Raw genomic sequence first — 14878 nt, 5'->3', positions numbered from 1 at the left:
GGGAGGTGATGTGAGGAGCCAGGGGTGATGGAGCAGCTCCGGGGTGATGCTGGAGGCAGCGTTTGGGGTAAATCCTCAGCCAGATGGCACCTGGGTGCCCCCAGGATCCTGTGCCAAGGTGTCTCTCCCCTGGTATTGCTGAAGCTGCTCGCGGTGACCCCCAAAATCTGCTCGTCTTGGCTGAGCCCGGCAGTGGGGAGCAGCCACCGTGGGATTCTATGATTCTATGATATGGGAGATGGGGAAACTGAGGCACAGAGGGGGAAAGGGACCGTGGCACCCAGGGGAGACACACCTGAAGGAACCCTCCGTGGAGGAAACCCCGCTCGGGGTAGAAAGGGGCAGCCGGGGAAGGGCAGGCAGAGGGTTACGGGGACAGGATTAGAACCAGCAAAACAGGCTCAGTCCTCAGCTGCCGTCTGGGGCCAGGGGGAAGGAGAGAGGATTCTCCCCCCGTGCAGGATTAGCCCAAGGAGCAGTTGGTGGGGTGGCTGGCTGAGCAGTTTGGGTGCTGGGGATGGGGTTGGGGTGCTTGGGATGGGATTGGGGTGCTGGGGATGGGGTCCTGATGGCCAGGACAGGGTTGGGGTCACCATCATCCCCTGCCTGTGGCCAAATCCAGGGGGTTGTGGTGGCTGGTTGAGTGGTTTAGGGTGCTTGGGATGGGGTTGGGGTGCTGGTGATGGGGATGGGGTGCTTGGGATGGGGTTGGGGATGCTGGGGATTGGGTTGGGATGCTTGGGATGGGGCTGGGGATGGGATTGGGGTGCTGGGGATGGGGCTGGGGATGGGATTGGGGTGCTGGGGATGGGGTTGGGGGGATGGGGATGGCGTTGGGGTGCTGGGGATGGGGTCCTGATGTCCAGGACAGGGTTGGGTCACCATCATCCCCTGCCTGTGACCAGATCCAGGGTGCTGCACCCCCTGCCTGACCACCCTGGCTTGGCTGAGGGATGGAGGTGGCGATGGATGCACCGTCACACCAGCCCCGCGGGGGCTTTCCAGCACGTCCCCATCTGTTTGGTGCTCGTTGAGCAAAAGCCTCCGTGAGGACCAGCTGCGAGTTGGCACCCGGCACCCAGCTGGCACCCAGCACCCACCCCGAAAGCTGCTGGGGAAGCCAGAGAGTCTGGTCCCCCAGGAGATGGTCCCCGGCTGGAGTCCTCGAGCGTCGGAGACTCATCTGTGCTCCAGAAAATAAAGGAATTAAATGACATCAGGGAGCTGGGGAGGACTCGGCACCCAGCTTCCCACGGCACCACTGAGCTGCTCTGAGGACACCAAGCTGAGCGGTGCAGTTGTCACACCAGAAGGTCAGGACGTATCCAGAGGGACCTGGACAAGCTGGAGAAGTGGGACCACAAGAAACTCACGAGGTTCAACAAGTTCAAGTACAAGGTCCTACGCTTGGGTCAGGGCGACCCTCAGTTTCAGGAGAGGATGGGGACGACGTGAGTGAGAGCAGCCCAGGGGAGAGGGACGTGGGGTGCTGGTGGGTGAGAAGCTCCACATGAGCTGGTAATGAGCCCTCACAACCCAGAAACTGTGCCCTGGGCTGCATCCAGAGCAGTGAGAGCAGCAGGGAGAGGGAGGGGATCCTGCCCCTGCAGCCTCCAGCACAGAAAGGGGCTCCGGGAAAGCTGGGGAGGGGATCTTGATAGGATGAGGGGAACGGGTTTGAGCTGCAAGAGGGGAGATTGAGATGAAATCTTGGCGAGAAATGTTTTGCTGGGAGGGTGGGGAGGCCCAGGTTGCCCAGAGAAGGAGGCTGCCCCATCCCTGGAGATGCTCAAGGCCAGGTTGGATGGAGCTTGGAGCCCCTGATGCAGTGGGAGGTGTCCCTGCCCATGGCAGGGGTGGAACAGGATGGGTTTGAGGTCCCTTTGGACCCAACCCACTCCACGATTCCACGCTCTGATGTCTAATGTAGGGCTGAGGCCTCCCCAGCCTCCTTCTCCCCCATCCCCTTTCTCCCTGTGACATTGTCCCACTTGTGAAATCCACTGGGAACCAGCCAAGGGGATGAGGGGGAAGGAGGCCGGAGAGAAGCTGCCGCCGTTCCTTAGGAAAAATCAACTTTCCTGCAGCTTTTTGCAAATCACCATCCGGAGAGCAGGCGGGAGCTGGGCTGCAGCCCCTCCTGGAAGGCAGTTAATTACTCCGGAATAGAGGTCACGCCGGCAGGAGCCGAGGAACGCAGGCAAAGAGGCTTCTTCGTAATTGCTTTGCAAAGAACTCATAATAATAAAGAGCCCTAACGCGGGTCTGAAGCACAGACTCCTCCATCCCGCCTGCTTATTTAAGCTGGGAATTCACCTGGTTTTCCCCCATCGAGGTGTTTTTCCTAAGCCAAAAAAATCCTTAAATTGAGGTTTTGCTCCCCAGCGCTGCGAGCGGGAAGCAAAATCCCATCCCTTGGATCCCATCCCTTGGATCCCATCCCTTGGATCCCATCTCAACGGGAGCATCGGGCGTCGCTGCTCCCCAGGGATCCTGACCCCGTGCGGCCTCCGGGCTGGCTAACGAGCGGCTTCGTTAGCCATTCCGCTCCAGCGCGTTGCTGGTAATGAGGAAAGGCGAGCACGGCTGCTTCCAAATGGGTTCTGGAAGCTGCTCGGAGACATTAGGCTCTGTATAAATATCATGATGATTGTTATTATTATTGGCGCAGATGGGCTTTCATGGCCCGCCGCGCGCCGCGGGGGACCCTGTTCTGCCTCCGGCGCTCGGCGAGGGGGAGAAAACAAATTGCCGATGCCAGTCCCAGCTTAGTGAGGGTCTGGGGGGTGCTGGGTACCCCCCTGGGGTCCCCCACCCTGGGCACCTCTCGCCTCACGTGGTGGTGATCGTGCCATGAGGGATATTCCTGTACTGTGAGGGATCATAGAATCGTCATGGGGTCATGGAATGGGTTGGGTTGGAAGGGATCTTAAACCCATCCAGTTCCACCCTCTGCCATGGGCAGGGACACCTCCCACTGGATCAGGGGCTCCAAGCCCCATCCAGCCTGGCCTTGAACCCCTCCAGGGATGGGGCAGCCACCCCTGCTCTGGGCAACCTGGGCTAGAGCCTCAATAACCTCACAGCAAAACATTTCTGCCTAAGATCTCATCTCAATCTCCCCTCTTGCAGCTCAGAACCGTTCCTCCTCATCCCATCCCTGCCCTCCCTGATCCAGAGCCCCTCCCCAGCTTCCCCGGAGCCCCTTTCAGTGCTGGAAGCTGCTCTAAGGTCTCCCCGGAGCCTTCCCTTCTCCCCAACTCTCCCAGCCCATCAAGGGTGTCCCCAAGCCATGAGGGTTGTCCTCAGGGCTGCGATGCCACAAGGATGGGCTTTCTCAATCCATGAAACGCCAAGTTCACCAGCTTATGCTGCCCCGTTGGACTTAACCCCCCAATCTCCCAAGGTTTTGGGGGGGTCTCACACTGCCCCCCTCACCCCCAGCCCATCCCTGCTCCCCAGCGACCTCCAGCTCCCCAGCAGACAATGTGGTGGGTTTCTCCTCCCGTCAGCAAATTCCCGGCTCCTCCCTGACCTCCGTGTTTCAGAAACTTCTTCATATTTCTCTCCAGCTCCTCTCCCCCTCAAATTCCTCCAGGTGGCTGTGGGAGGGGGGTGGCAGCTCCGCGGGGCCCCTCCAGCATCCAGGGAAGAGGGAGCCCATGGACACGGTGATGCCACGGCCACGCTCGCCCCATCAACACCTTCTGGTGGGGTTGGGCTGGTGGGGTTGGAAGGGACCTTAAAGTCCACCCAGTTCCACCTCCCACTGGATCTGGGGTTCTCCAAGCCCCATCCAACCCGGCCTTGAACCCCTCCAGGGATGGGGAAGCAACGACTTCTCTGGGCATGAGCTTAGAATCATGATTCCATCAACACCTTCATGATTCCTGGTGCTGTGAAGGCTTTTGGGGTCCCTGGGTCCATCCCTAGGTGGAAGAATCCTGGAGCAGTAGGTCTTTGGAAAAAAAGCTCTGGCTCAAGGGAGGCCCTGAGGAAGAAGAGGGAGCAGGGGACCTGGGAGAAGCCACCAAGGGACATCAGAGATGTCACGGCCACCAGGATGAGCAACAAAGCTGGGGAAGCAGCTGGAGAACTGGGGTTCTAGGAGCACCCGAGGGCCCTGGAGAAGAGGAGCCTGGAGAAGAGATCTTTTCACTCTCCACAGCTCCGAGAAAGGAGGTTGGGGTGGGGTGGGTGCTGGTCTCTTCTCCCAAGGAACAAGTGATGGGAGGAGAGGAAATGGCCTCAAGGCGCATCGGGAGAGGTTTAGGTTGGATATTGGGAAAAATTCCTTTAGTGACGGAGCGGTGAAGCCCCAGCAGAGGCTATGGAGGAGTCTCCACCCCTGGAGGGGTTCAAAAAGTTTGTAGATGTGGCACTTCGGGATGTGGGGTTGGGCTGATAGGCTGGATCATGGAATGGGTTGGGTTGGAAGGGACCTCAAACCCATCCAGTCCCACCCCTGCCATGGGCAGGGACACCTCCCACTGGATCAGGGGCTCCAAGCCCCATCCAACCTGGCCTTGAACCCCTCCAGGGATGGGGAAGCAACGACTTCTCTGGGCACGAGCTTCAAATCACGATTCCACGATTCTGTGACCCCACGGTTGGGCTTGGGGGGCAAAAATCCCTTCTGAAATTCCCTGCTAGACCCAAAATCATGGCACGTGGTGGCTCTACAAGCTTCACTCCTGCCCCGATCCCCCAGCGCTGCTCTCCTACCCCCTTGGCAGCGCCAGCAGCTGCCGCAGGAGCAGGAGCTGCTGACTCAGGCGCTGGTTCCCATTTGTGATGTTTTTCTCTAAAACCCTCAGGGCCAGAAATTCTATTTAAGAAGGGGAGGGTGGAAGAAGGAAAGAAAGAAAGAAACCCAACAACAACAACTCAGGCAAAAAAAAAAAAAAAAAGAAAAAAGAAAAAAAACCCAACCAAACTCATTTCATGAAAGCTTTTTGCCTCCACCGAGGGCTTAGCCCGCTCTGCCCGGATTGGAAATCTTCCCTTCCCCAAAGCCTGCGGGCAAGAGGATTTTTGGAGGAGCTGAGATCCAGGGCCTTCAGCTGGAGCTTAGCGAGTTCTCAGAGGAGAAAGAGGGAAAGGGAGGGCTGGATGAGTGCGGGGAGAGGGGCAGGGAAGGTGCTGGGGGGGGGGGGGCGGTGCTGGCACCAGTGAGACCTGGGCTGGGGGGTGCTGGGGGGACCTGAGTGGGTGCTGGGGGGGCATGGATTTGTGCTGGGTGGTCCTGAGTGGGTGCTGGGGGGTCCTGAGTTGTTCTGAGGGGTCCTGAGTGGGTGCTGGGGGGGGAAGGATTGGGGCTGGGGGGACATGGATTGGTGCTGGGGGATCCTGAGTAGGTGCTGGAGGGTCCTGGGTGGGTGCTGGGGGGTCCTGGGTGGGTGCTGGGGGGCATGGATTGGTGCTGGGGGGTCCTGGGTGGTGCTGGAGGGTCCTGAGTGGGTGCTGGGGAGTCCTGAGTGGGTGCTGGGGGGCATGGATTGGTGCTGGTGGGGTCCTGAGTGGGTGCTAGGGGGCATAGATTGGTGCTGGGGGATCCTGAGTGGGTGCTGGGGGGTCCTGGGTGGTGCTGGAGGGTCCTGAGTGGGTGCTGGGGAGTCCTGAGTGGTTCTGAGGGGTCCTGAGTGGGTGCTGCGGGGGGAAGGATTGGGGCTGGGGGGCATAGATTGGTGCTGGGGGATCCTGAGTAGGTGCTGGGGGATCCTGAGTAGGTGCTGGGGGGTCCTGGGTGGTGCTGGAGGGTCCTGAGTGGGTGTTGGGGGGTCCTGGGTGGTGCTGGAGGGTCCCGAGTGGGTGTTGGGGGGCATGGCTTGGTGCTGGGGGGGTCCTGAGTGGGTGCTAGGGGACATAGATTGGTGCTGGGGGATCCTGAGTGGGTGCTGGGGGGTCCTGGGTGGTGCTGGAGGGTCCTGAGTGGGTGCTGGGGGGCATGGATTGGTGCTGGGGGATCCTGAGTGGGTGCTGGGGGGTCCTGGGTGGGTGCTGGGGGTCCTGGGTGGGAGCACACCCAGACAAGGGTGCACCCCAACATACACAGGCACAGACCCGCCCCCCTCAACACGCAAACATGCACCTCAACACGCATGGATGCACCCCAAGACACATGTGTGCACCCCAGCATACATGCAGACACCCCAAAACACATGCAGACACCCCAAAACACATGCAGACCCCCCAACATACATGCAGACACCTCAATATTCATGCAGACACCCCAATATTCATGCAGACCCCCCAACATACATGCAGACACCCTAATATTCATGCTCACACCCCAACATTCATGCACACCCCCCAAAATTCATGCAAACCCCCCTACATACCTGCACCCCCAACACACACGCCCCCCCTCTCCCCCTTCCTCTCCCCGCTCAGCCCCCGCCCTCCCCCTTTTCCCCCTCCTCCTCTTCCCTCTCCCCCCCTCCCCGCCCCCCAAAATTCAAAATTCCCCAAAACTCTAAATAAATTCTAAATTCCCCTCAAAATTCATGCAGACACCCCAACACCCATGCACCCCCCCCACCACACACGCCTCCCCCCCACCCGCTCTGCCCCCACTCTTCCTCCTCCTCCCAAAAATTCCCCGCAAAAATTAAAAAAAATCAAAAAAATTCAAAATTCCCCCAAGTTCAAAAATTCGAAATTCCCCCGCACCCCAAAATTCGTGCACCCCCCAACGCACACGCCCCCCCCCTCCGCCCCCCTCCCTCTCCCTCTCTGCCCCCGCCCTCCCGCTCCCCCCTCCCCCTCTCCCCCCCCCCCTCCTCCTCCTCCTCCTCCTCCTCCCCCTCTCCCCCCCCTCCCTCCTCCCCCTCCCCGCCCCCCGCCCCGCCCGCTCGGCTCTCGGGGCTCTCGGGGCTCTCGGGGCTCTCGGGGCTCGTTTCTCCGTTGGCAGCGGAGCCCGCGGCCCCTTCCCCGGCCCCTGCCCGGCCGGCCCCGGCTCTCACGGGGCCGAGCGGGGGCGGCGGAGCGGGGTAACGGGCCCCGACCCCCCCCCAAGCCCCGCGGCCGCGGCCCGGGGAGCGGCCGGGACGGGAGCATGCGGAGCCTCCTCCTCCTCCTCCTCCTCTGCCTCCTCAGTCTGGACGGGACCCGCGGGCAAGGTGGGTGTCGGGGGCACCGGGGACCGGGCTCGGGGCACCGGGGACCGAGCATCACGTCCTGGGAACCGGGATTCGGGAAGCGAGAACCGGGAACCGGGCTCGGGGCATCGGGGACCGAGCATCACGTCCTGGGAACCGGGATTCGGGAAGCGAGAACCGGGAACCGGGCTCGGGGCACCGGGGACCGGGCATTGGAGACCGGGCTCGGGGCATCTGGACCGAGCATCACGTCCTGGGAACCGGGATTCGGGAAGCGAGTACCGGGAACGGGGCATTGGAGACCGAGCATCACGTCTTGGGAACGGGGATTGGGGAAGCGAGTACCGGGAACCGGGCTCGGGGCACCGGGGACCGAGCATCGCGTCCTGGGAACCGAGCATCGAGTACCGGGCACGGGGGATCGGGAACCGAGTACCGGGAACCGAGTACCGGGAACTGAGCATCGGGAAATGAGCATCAGGGACCGGGCTCGGGACATCGGGGACCGAGCATCACGTCCCGGGAATGGGGATTCGGGAAGCGAGCACCGGGAAGCGAGCACGGGGAACCGGGAACCGAGTACCGGGAACCGAGTACCGGGCACGGGGGAAAGGGAACCGGCACAGGGAACCGGGCTCGGGGCATCGGGGACCGGGCATCACGTCCTGGGAACCGGGATTCGGGAAGCAGGCACCGGGAACCGGGCTCAGGGCATCGGGGACCGAGCATCCCGTCCTGGGAAAGGGGATTCGGGGACCGAGCATCCGGAACCGAGCGTTGGGGAGCGGGCTCGGGGCATCGGGGACCGAGCATCGTGTCCTGGGAACGGGGATTCGGGAAGCGAGCACCGGAGACCGGGCACGGGGCATGGAGTACCGGCACTGAGCATCGGGAACCGGGCATCACGTCCTGGGAATAGGGATTCGGGGACCCAGCACCGGGAACCGAGCATCGCGGACCGGGCTTGGGGGATCGAGCACCGGGCATCATCTCCCGGGCACTGGGGAATCCGGTACCGAGAAGCGGGGACCGAGCATCCTGTACCGGGCATCAGGTCCCGGTCCTCGGGGACCGGGCACGGGGGGTCGGGGAGGACGGGGACCGGCACCGGGAGCTGGGGACCGGGCACAGGGGACCCGACAGCGGGTCCCGGAGCATTGGGTACCGGTACCGGGCATCGGAGATGGGATACCGGCACCGGGAACCGGGTACCGGCCCCGGGCATCGGATACTGGGGACCGGGGCATCGGATACCGGCACCGGGCATCGAGTAGGGAGCATCGGGGACCGGGAACGGGCACTGGGGACCGGGGCATCGGGTCCCGGGGATGGAGCGGAGCCTCCCCCGGTGCGAATCCCAAATCTGCTCCAGCCCCGTCCCGCCCGGTCCCGGTGGAACGAGAGCGGGTTCCATCCTTCCCACCCTCCCCCGGGGGCGAGGAGAGGGGGTTTGGTCCCGGGGGGGGGGGGTCTGGGGTCGGTGAGGACCCCCCTCTCCCCACCCCTGGCTTGCTGGGATCCTGAAGGATCGGGTTGGGATCCTAGAGAAAGGGATTTGGATCCCAGAGAACCGGGTGCTGACACCCCAGATTCTGTCCCGGTGCCCCCCCGCACCTTTTGGGGGGGTCCTGATGGAGCTGGGGGTCCTGATGGAGCTGGGACCAGTTCCCACCCCCCTCCAGGCTTGTGTTTGTTGCCCCAGTTCGGATCCTGTTGGATGCCCTGGTCTGGGATTAAGGTCTTGGGTTGGGTGCCCCCCACCCCAAAATCTGGGTGCTGGACCCTCCCCACCCCATAATCTGGGTGCTGGACCCCCCCAACCCCAAAATCTGGGTGATGGACCCCCCATCTCAAAACCTGGGTGCCCTCCATCCTAGTCCCGTGGGGCTCCGGGTGCTGGGGGGGTCGCAGCGAGGCCAGAGGAGTTGGGGTACGGGGTGGGAAGAGGCAGGGGGGTTGGATGTGAGGAGTTGGGGACATCGGGAAGTTGGGGAGGTGGGGACCCCAGGATCAGTTGGGGGACCCGGCAATGGGGACCCAGCCATGGGCACCCCTGGAGTTGGGGGGGACACAGGGTTGAGGGCGACAGGGGGATGGGGGGGAGGCAAGGGGGGGCTGCCGTCTGTCCGTCCATCCATGGGGAGCAGAGGGAGCATTTCTGGGGGGCAGCCAGGACCCCCCATCTCCCAACCCAGGAGAGGGGCTGGGGGGAGCATGGCACTCTTCCCCCCCCACCCCCCAGTTTGCTTTCTAATCTGGGGGGCAGCCTGACCCCCCCCCTTCCCAAGCCTCTGTTTGACCCCTGAAGGGTTGGGGAAACTGAGGCACCGGGAGTTGCTCGGCTGAGGTGTCGCAGAGCAAAGTTGGGGAGGGGGGGGACACCCCTGCTGCCCCCCAGGGCTGCCCCGAAGCTCGAGGGGCGCGGGGGGAACGTTCCATGCGTGCAGCGAGCTCGCCAGGTCTCAGCTCATCGCGGCCTCCGGCTCCTTCCCTGCTGCAAAATCCAATCTAATTTTTAATTAAGGGGGCGGCGTTGCTAAGATGCCAGGAGGAGGGGAAAAAAATTGAGTCGACCCGGGGTTTCAAAGGAGTGTGCAAAGCCTCTTAGGGGGCCTGGGGGGGGGGTTAGATCCCAGGCTGCCCCGCGCCGGGGGGGCTTCGCTGCCCTCCCAGGAACAAAAGCTCCGCGGTCGCTCCCCCCGTGCCATGTGGATCTTGTTGGAGAGAGGGGGCCCAGCTCTGGCAGCGAGGAAAAGGGATCTGGAGATCCAGAGGGGTGGGAATTGGGGGGTCACATCCCTGGGTGAGGGATGCGCTGACCCCCCCCCCCCCTTCATCCTTCCCGTCCCATCGCCATCCCCACCATCCAAGTTTTGCTTCACCTCGGAGAACATCCTCACTCTAAACTAGCGAACAAGGGGGTCCCATCGCTTTTTGGGGGGACAAAGAGGTCCCATCGCTTTGGGGAAGGAGGAATTTGGGGTGTCCCCCCCTCTCCGTGCAGCCAGGACCGTGTGTGCGCGCACCTCGAGGTCGGGGGGGGGGGGGTCGGTGCCATTCAAGTCGTGGCGCACAAAGATGTTGAATGGGTTTCATCACTCTTCATTTCTCACTAAATAATTTTCTGTATCTTATCTAAATGAAACCCATTATTCTTCGCCCCGTTTCAATCACTCGCCGTGATTGCGCCTCAAATTGAAATATTTATTCATTTTCTGGGCGATTCTTCTTCTCTTTCTGGCTGCGGTTGGTTTTTTTTTTATAAACCCCCCCCCCTTTCCTTCTGAAAAGCAGCAGAATGGAAACAGCTTAGAGGTGGGGGCTGAGAGAGAGGATCCTGCCAGCCCCCCCCCCTCCTCCCCCCCGTGGCTCGTGTCACCGCAGCGGGTGGCTCTGAGACCTGGAGCACTCGCTGCACGTCCCCGAGGAGCCCCCAGAGGAGCTGGGGTGGCAAAGGGTGGGTTGAGGTCAGGCTGGGCCCTTTGCTGGGGACTGAAAAGTTCCCAGGGCCCTTCTGGAGAGACTGGATTGGGATTTGGATGGGGCTCGGATGAGGCTTTGGATGGGGTATGGATGAGCCTTTGGATGGGGCTTTGGACGAAGCTTTGGATGGGGCTCGGATGGGGCATGGATGAGGCTTTGGATGAGCCTTTGGATGGGGCTTTGGACGAAGCTTTGGATGGGGCTCGGATGGGGCTTTGGATGAGGCTTTGGATGGGGCTCGGATGGGGCATGGATGAGGCTTTGGATGGGGCTGGGATGAGGCTTTGGATGGAGCTTTGGATGAAGCTTTGGATGGGGCTCGGATGGGGCTTTGGATGGGGCTCGGATGGGGCATGGATGAGGCTTTGGATGAAGCTTTGGATGGGGCTCGGATGGGGCTTTGGATGAGGCTTTGGATGGGGCTCGGATGGAGCATGGATGAGGCTTTGGATGGGGCTGGGATGAGGCTTTGGATGGGGCTTCGATGGGGCTTGGATGAAGCTTTGGATGGGGCATGGTTAGGACTTGGATGGGGCTTGGTGGGGCTTGGATTCGGCCTGGATGAAGCTTTGGATGGTGCTTTGGATGGGGCATGGATGAAGCTTTGGATGGGGCGTGGATGAGGCTTTGGATGGGGCTTGGATGAGGTTTTGGATGGGGCATGGATGGGGCTTGGATGAAGCTTTGGATGGGGCTTGGATGAGGCCTTGGATGGGGCATGGAAGGGGCTTTGGATGAGGTATTGATGGAGCTTGGATGGAGCTTGGATGGGGCATGGATGGGGCTTTGTTGGGGCTTAGTTGGAGCTTGGATGGTGGGATGTGTCCCCTCCACCCCACATTTCTAGGGCAGGAGAGCTGGTGCAGGGGCACAGGAGCACCCTGGCTGGCCCCGATCGGAGCTGTTGATGCCCTCTGTGTCTCCCCAACGGGGACGGAGGTGAAGGAAGGTCCTGGTGGTTCCAGCACCACCAGGGAGATGATTAAGGGGGTTGTGGTGGGTACCTGGCCCTCCTCCCTCCGGCACAGCAGCATCTGCTCAGCTCCCCGCGTGCCGCCACTGGGATGGGGTTTGTAAGGTGTTTGTCGGCTGCTGCAGGGTAGTGAAAGCCCCGAGAGATGCTCCAGGGCTGAGAGGTGGTGGTGGAGGAGGACAGTGGCCCTCACAGCCACCCCTGGGGCTGCAACAGAGCTGGTGGCATTGGGCATCGCTCCCTGGCCACGGGTGGAGGGGGAGACTGGGGCATCCAGGGACTGGTGGTGATGCTGGTGGCCCCCTGAGTGATGCTGGTGGCCCCCTGAGTGATGCTGGTGGTCCCCAGGTGATGCTGGTGGCCCCTAGGTGATGCTGATGGTCCCCGGGTGATGCTGGTGGTCCCCAGCTGATGCTGGTGGTCCCCAGGTGATGCTGGTGGCCCCCTGGGTGATGCTGGTGGTCCCCAGGTGATGCTGGTGGCCCCCGGATGATGCTGGTGGCCCCCTGGGTGATGCTGATGGTCCCCGGGTGATGCTGGTGGCCTCCAGATGATGCTTGGTGTCTCTTGGGCACTCGCCTGGGTTGACCCTCACCATGTCCAAGAGCACATGGTGCCCTTGGCCCAGAGCTGCTCTTCTGGGTGTCCCCTCCAGGCAGGAGCCCAGGTCACCGCAGTCATCCCCGCGGTCACCCCCATCCCCAAAGCCCTTGGTGGAGGGGATGGAGCCGCGGTGCAGGCAGGATGAACCCCCCCAGCCCCTCAACCACCCTTCAGAAACCAGTTTGGCAGCTGGAATCAGGGCTTGCGGGCACTGGGGGGGATTCGCTGGTGCTTCCCTTCTCCCGGGTGGGCACGGGAAGGGGACAAAGCCCTTTTTCCCCCACTGGAGATGCCGAGGGATGCGGGAGGAGGCCAGATCCAGCCCTGTGCTCTGCGGCGCGGGGGCCAAAGCAGCTTTTGGGGCTGACGGGAGCAGCCACCGCCCCGTGCCGGGACCTGCCTGGGCAGCCCATGCCAGGGCTGAATCACCCGCTGCGCCCGCGGGGAAGCAGCCAGCGCACCCCCCAACCCCCCCGGCAGCATCTTCTGGGTTGGACATGGCGTCGTCCGTCCGTCTGTCCGTCCGCGGTGACAACCCAACCGTCTGAAGGTGACACCAGGGTCGCCGGGCACCTCTCTCCCACCAAGCAGAGCGGCGTTAATTCCATTCCCGGCCTTTAATTCAGTGATTGGTTTAATCCCGAGCTCGCTCTGCGCCTGGCCTAGATCCTACCTGGGATGTGCGCCTGTCCGGCGAGGACATCCCTGAGGATCGCGGCCTCGTCCGTGTGTCCGTCCGTGCATCCAGCCCCCCAGCACGTGGGCAACATGGGGATTATAGTTAACTCTCCATAAAGATTCCCCTAATTGCTTGCCTTACCTCAGGTTTTATCATCAAAGCATCCGTTATTCCCTCTCTAGCCTCCTTTTCTTTTTATTATCTCTTAATTAATCACTCTAGCTTTCACACTTAGCAGATAATTACAGTCTCCTGGGCACACGGCTCATTTTCATAACCTCCTGCTCCCAGCCAGGAGTGGGCACGGCGCGGGAGGGAGGCGGCGAGCAGGAAAGATGGGACGGGGAGACCATCCGGAGCTGGCAGCGTGGCCACCGTGTCACCCTCTGGACCAGCACGAGGGGGAGGATGCTCAGTGAGGAACCCCCTGGGTACCACCCCCAGGCAGAGGATGCTCAGCGAGGAACCCCTGGGTACCACCCCAAGGCAGAGGATGCTCAGTGAGGAACCCCTGGGTACCACTCCAAGGCAGAGGATGCTCAGCGAGGAACCCCTGGGTACCACCCCAAGGCAGAGGATGCTCAGCGAGGAACCCCTGGGTACCACCCCAAGGCAGAGGATGCTCAGTGAGGACCCCGCTGGGTACCACCCCCAGGCAGAGGATGCTCAGCGAGGAACCCCCTGGGTACCACCCCAAGGCAGAGGGTGCTCAGTGAGGAACCCCTGGGTACCACCCCAAGGCAGAGGATGCTCAATGAGGACCCCGCTGGGTACCACCCCCAGGCAGAGGATGCTCAGCGAGGAACCCCCTGGGTACCACCCCAAGGCAGAGGGTGCTCAGCGAGGAACCCCTGGGTACCACCCCAAGGCAGAGGATGCTCAGCGAGGAACCCCCTGGGTACCACCCCAAGGCAGAGGATGCTCAGTGAGGAACCCCTGGGCATCAAAGAGGATGCTCAGGCAAGGGACCCTAGGGTACCAGGTCAAAGAGGAAGATGCATAGGTGAGGAACCCCCAGGTACCTGCTCAAAGTGGAGGAAAGGTGCTCCATGAGGAATTCTCTGGGTACCATCCCAAAGAGGAGGATGCTTGGGTGAGGAACCCCTGGGTACCATCCCAAAGAGGAGGATGCTTGGATGAGGAACCCCTGGGTACCATCCCAAAGAGGAGGATGCTTGGATGAGGAAGCCCTGGGTACCATCCCAAAGAGGAGGATGCTCGGTGAGGACCCCCAGGTACCTGCCCAAAGTGGAGGAAGGATGCTCAGTGAGGAGCCCTCTGGGTACCATCCCAAAGAGAAGGATGCTTGGTGAGGACCCCCAGGTACCTTCCCGCAGGGGAGGATGCTCAGCGAGGAGCGTGGCCGCTGCTGGACAGAGTTAAGGGTATCCAGAAAAGTGATGGAGCTTGGGTCTGGAATGCAGCCTGGACTTGGCTGGGACGCCTCTGGTGGGGCCGAGGGCTGGAAAAGGAGCTCCTTGGAGCTCCTTGGAGCTTCTTCCCACCCACCCTCCGATGTGGCATCAGGCGTGGCGCTGCCAGGCCCTGGATCTGGCGCTGCCGGGGTGGCTGCTGCGAGGGGACGGCGGGAAGGAGGGATTTAAAGAGCAAAACCCACTCGGGGAAGGAGCTGGGAAGGGGAAAAAGGGGGAAGAGAGGCCTTTTCTGCAAGGCCTGGGACATAAAGGGCTGGCGGTGCTGCCATGGCAACGGGCGGATTATGATCCAAATGGAAATCAAAATAAGGGGCGGGGGGGAAGCGAAAGAGTGGAGTAAAGGAGGAGGGGAGGAAAAACAACTTTTATTTCCAATCGGAGAGCGGTTGTGCGCCTTGGAGGGGTTGCCATAGGAACGGGAGAGGGAAAGAGCCGGGGAAAGTGTGTGTGCGCGGGCGTGCAAGGGAGCGTGGGTGTGCAAGGGAGTGGGTGGGTGTGCGAGGGAGCATGGGGTGTGCCAGGGAGCGTGTGGGTGTGCAAGGGAGAGTGCACGTGGGTGGGTGTGCAAGGGAGCGTGTGGGAGTGCAAGGGAGCGTGTGGGTGT

The 14878-nt window shown here is 61.9% G+C and overlaps 1 protein-coding gene across 1 annotated transcript in view; it reads left to right on the top strand.

The window, feature by feature from the left end:
• The first annotated feature begins 6989 nt into the window (after positions 1-6989).
• The window catches only part of KIRREL1 (kirre like nephrin family adhesion molecule 1), a 36194-nt gene continuing 28305 nt past the window's right edge, over positions 6990-14878 (top strand). Inside the window, exon 1 of the mRNA XM_069878731.1 lies at positions 6990-7121. Coding sequence (XP_069734832.1) covers positions 7058-7121 — 64 coding nt within the window. The 5' untranslated portion in view covers positions 6990-7057. The remainder of the gene's footprint in view (positions 7122-14878) is intronic.

The sequence above is a fragment of the Phaenicophaeus curvirostris genome, chromosome 29, assembly GCF_032191515.1.
Source record: "Phaenicophaeus curvirostris isolate KB17595 chromosome 29, BPBGC_Pcur_1.0, whole genome shotgun sequence".
In the NCBI taxonomy this organism is placed as follows: domain Eukaryota; kingdom Metazoa; phylum Chordata; class Aves; order Cuculiformes; family Cuculidae; genus Phaenicophaeus; species Phaenicophaeus curvirostris.
Note: the sequence above shows the minus strand (reverse complement) of the source record. Positions and strands in the feature narration are given on the sequence as shown.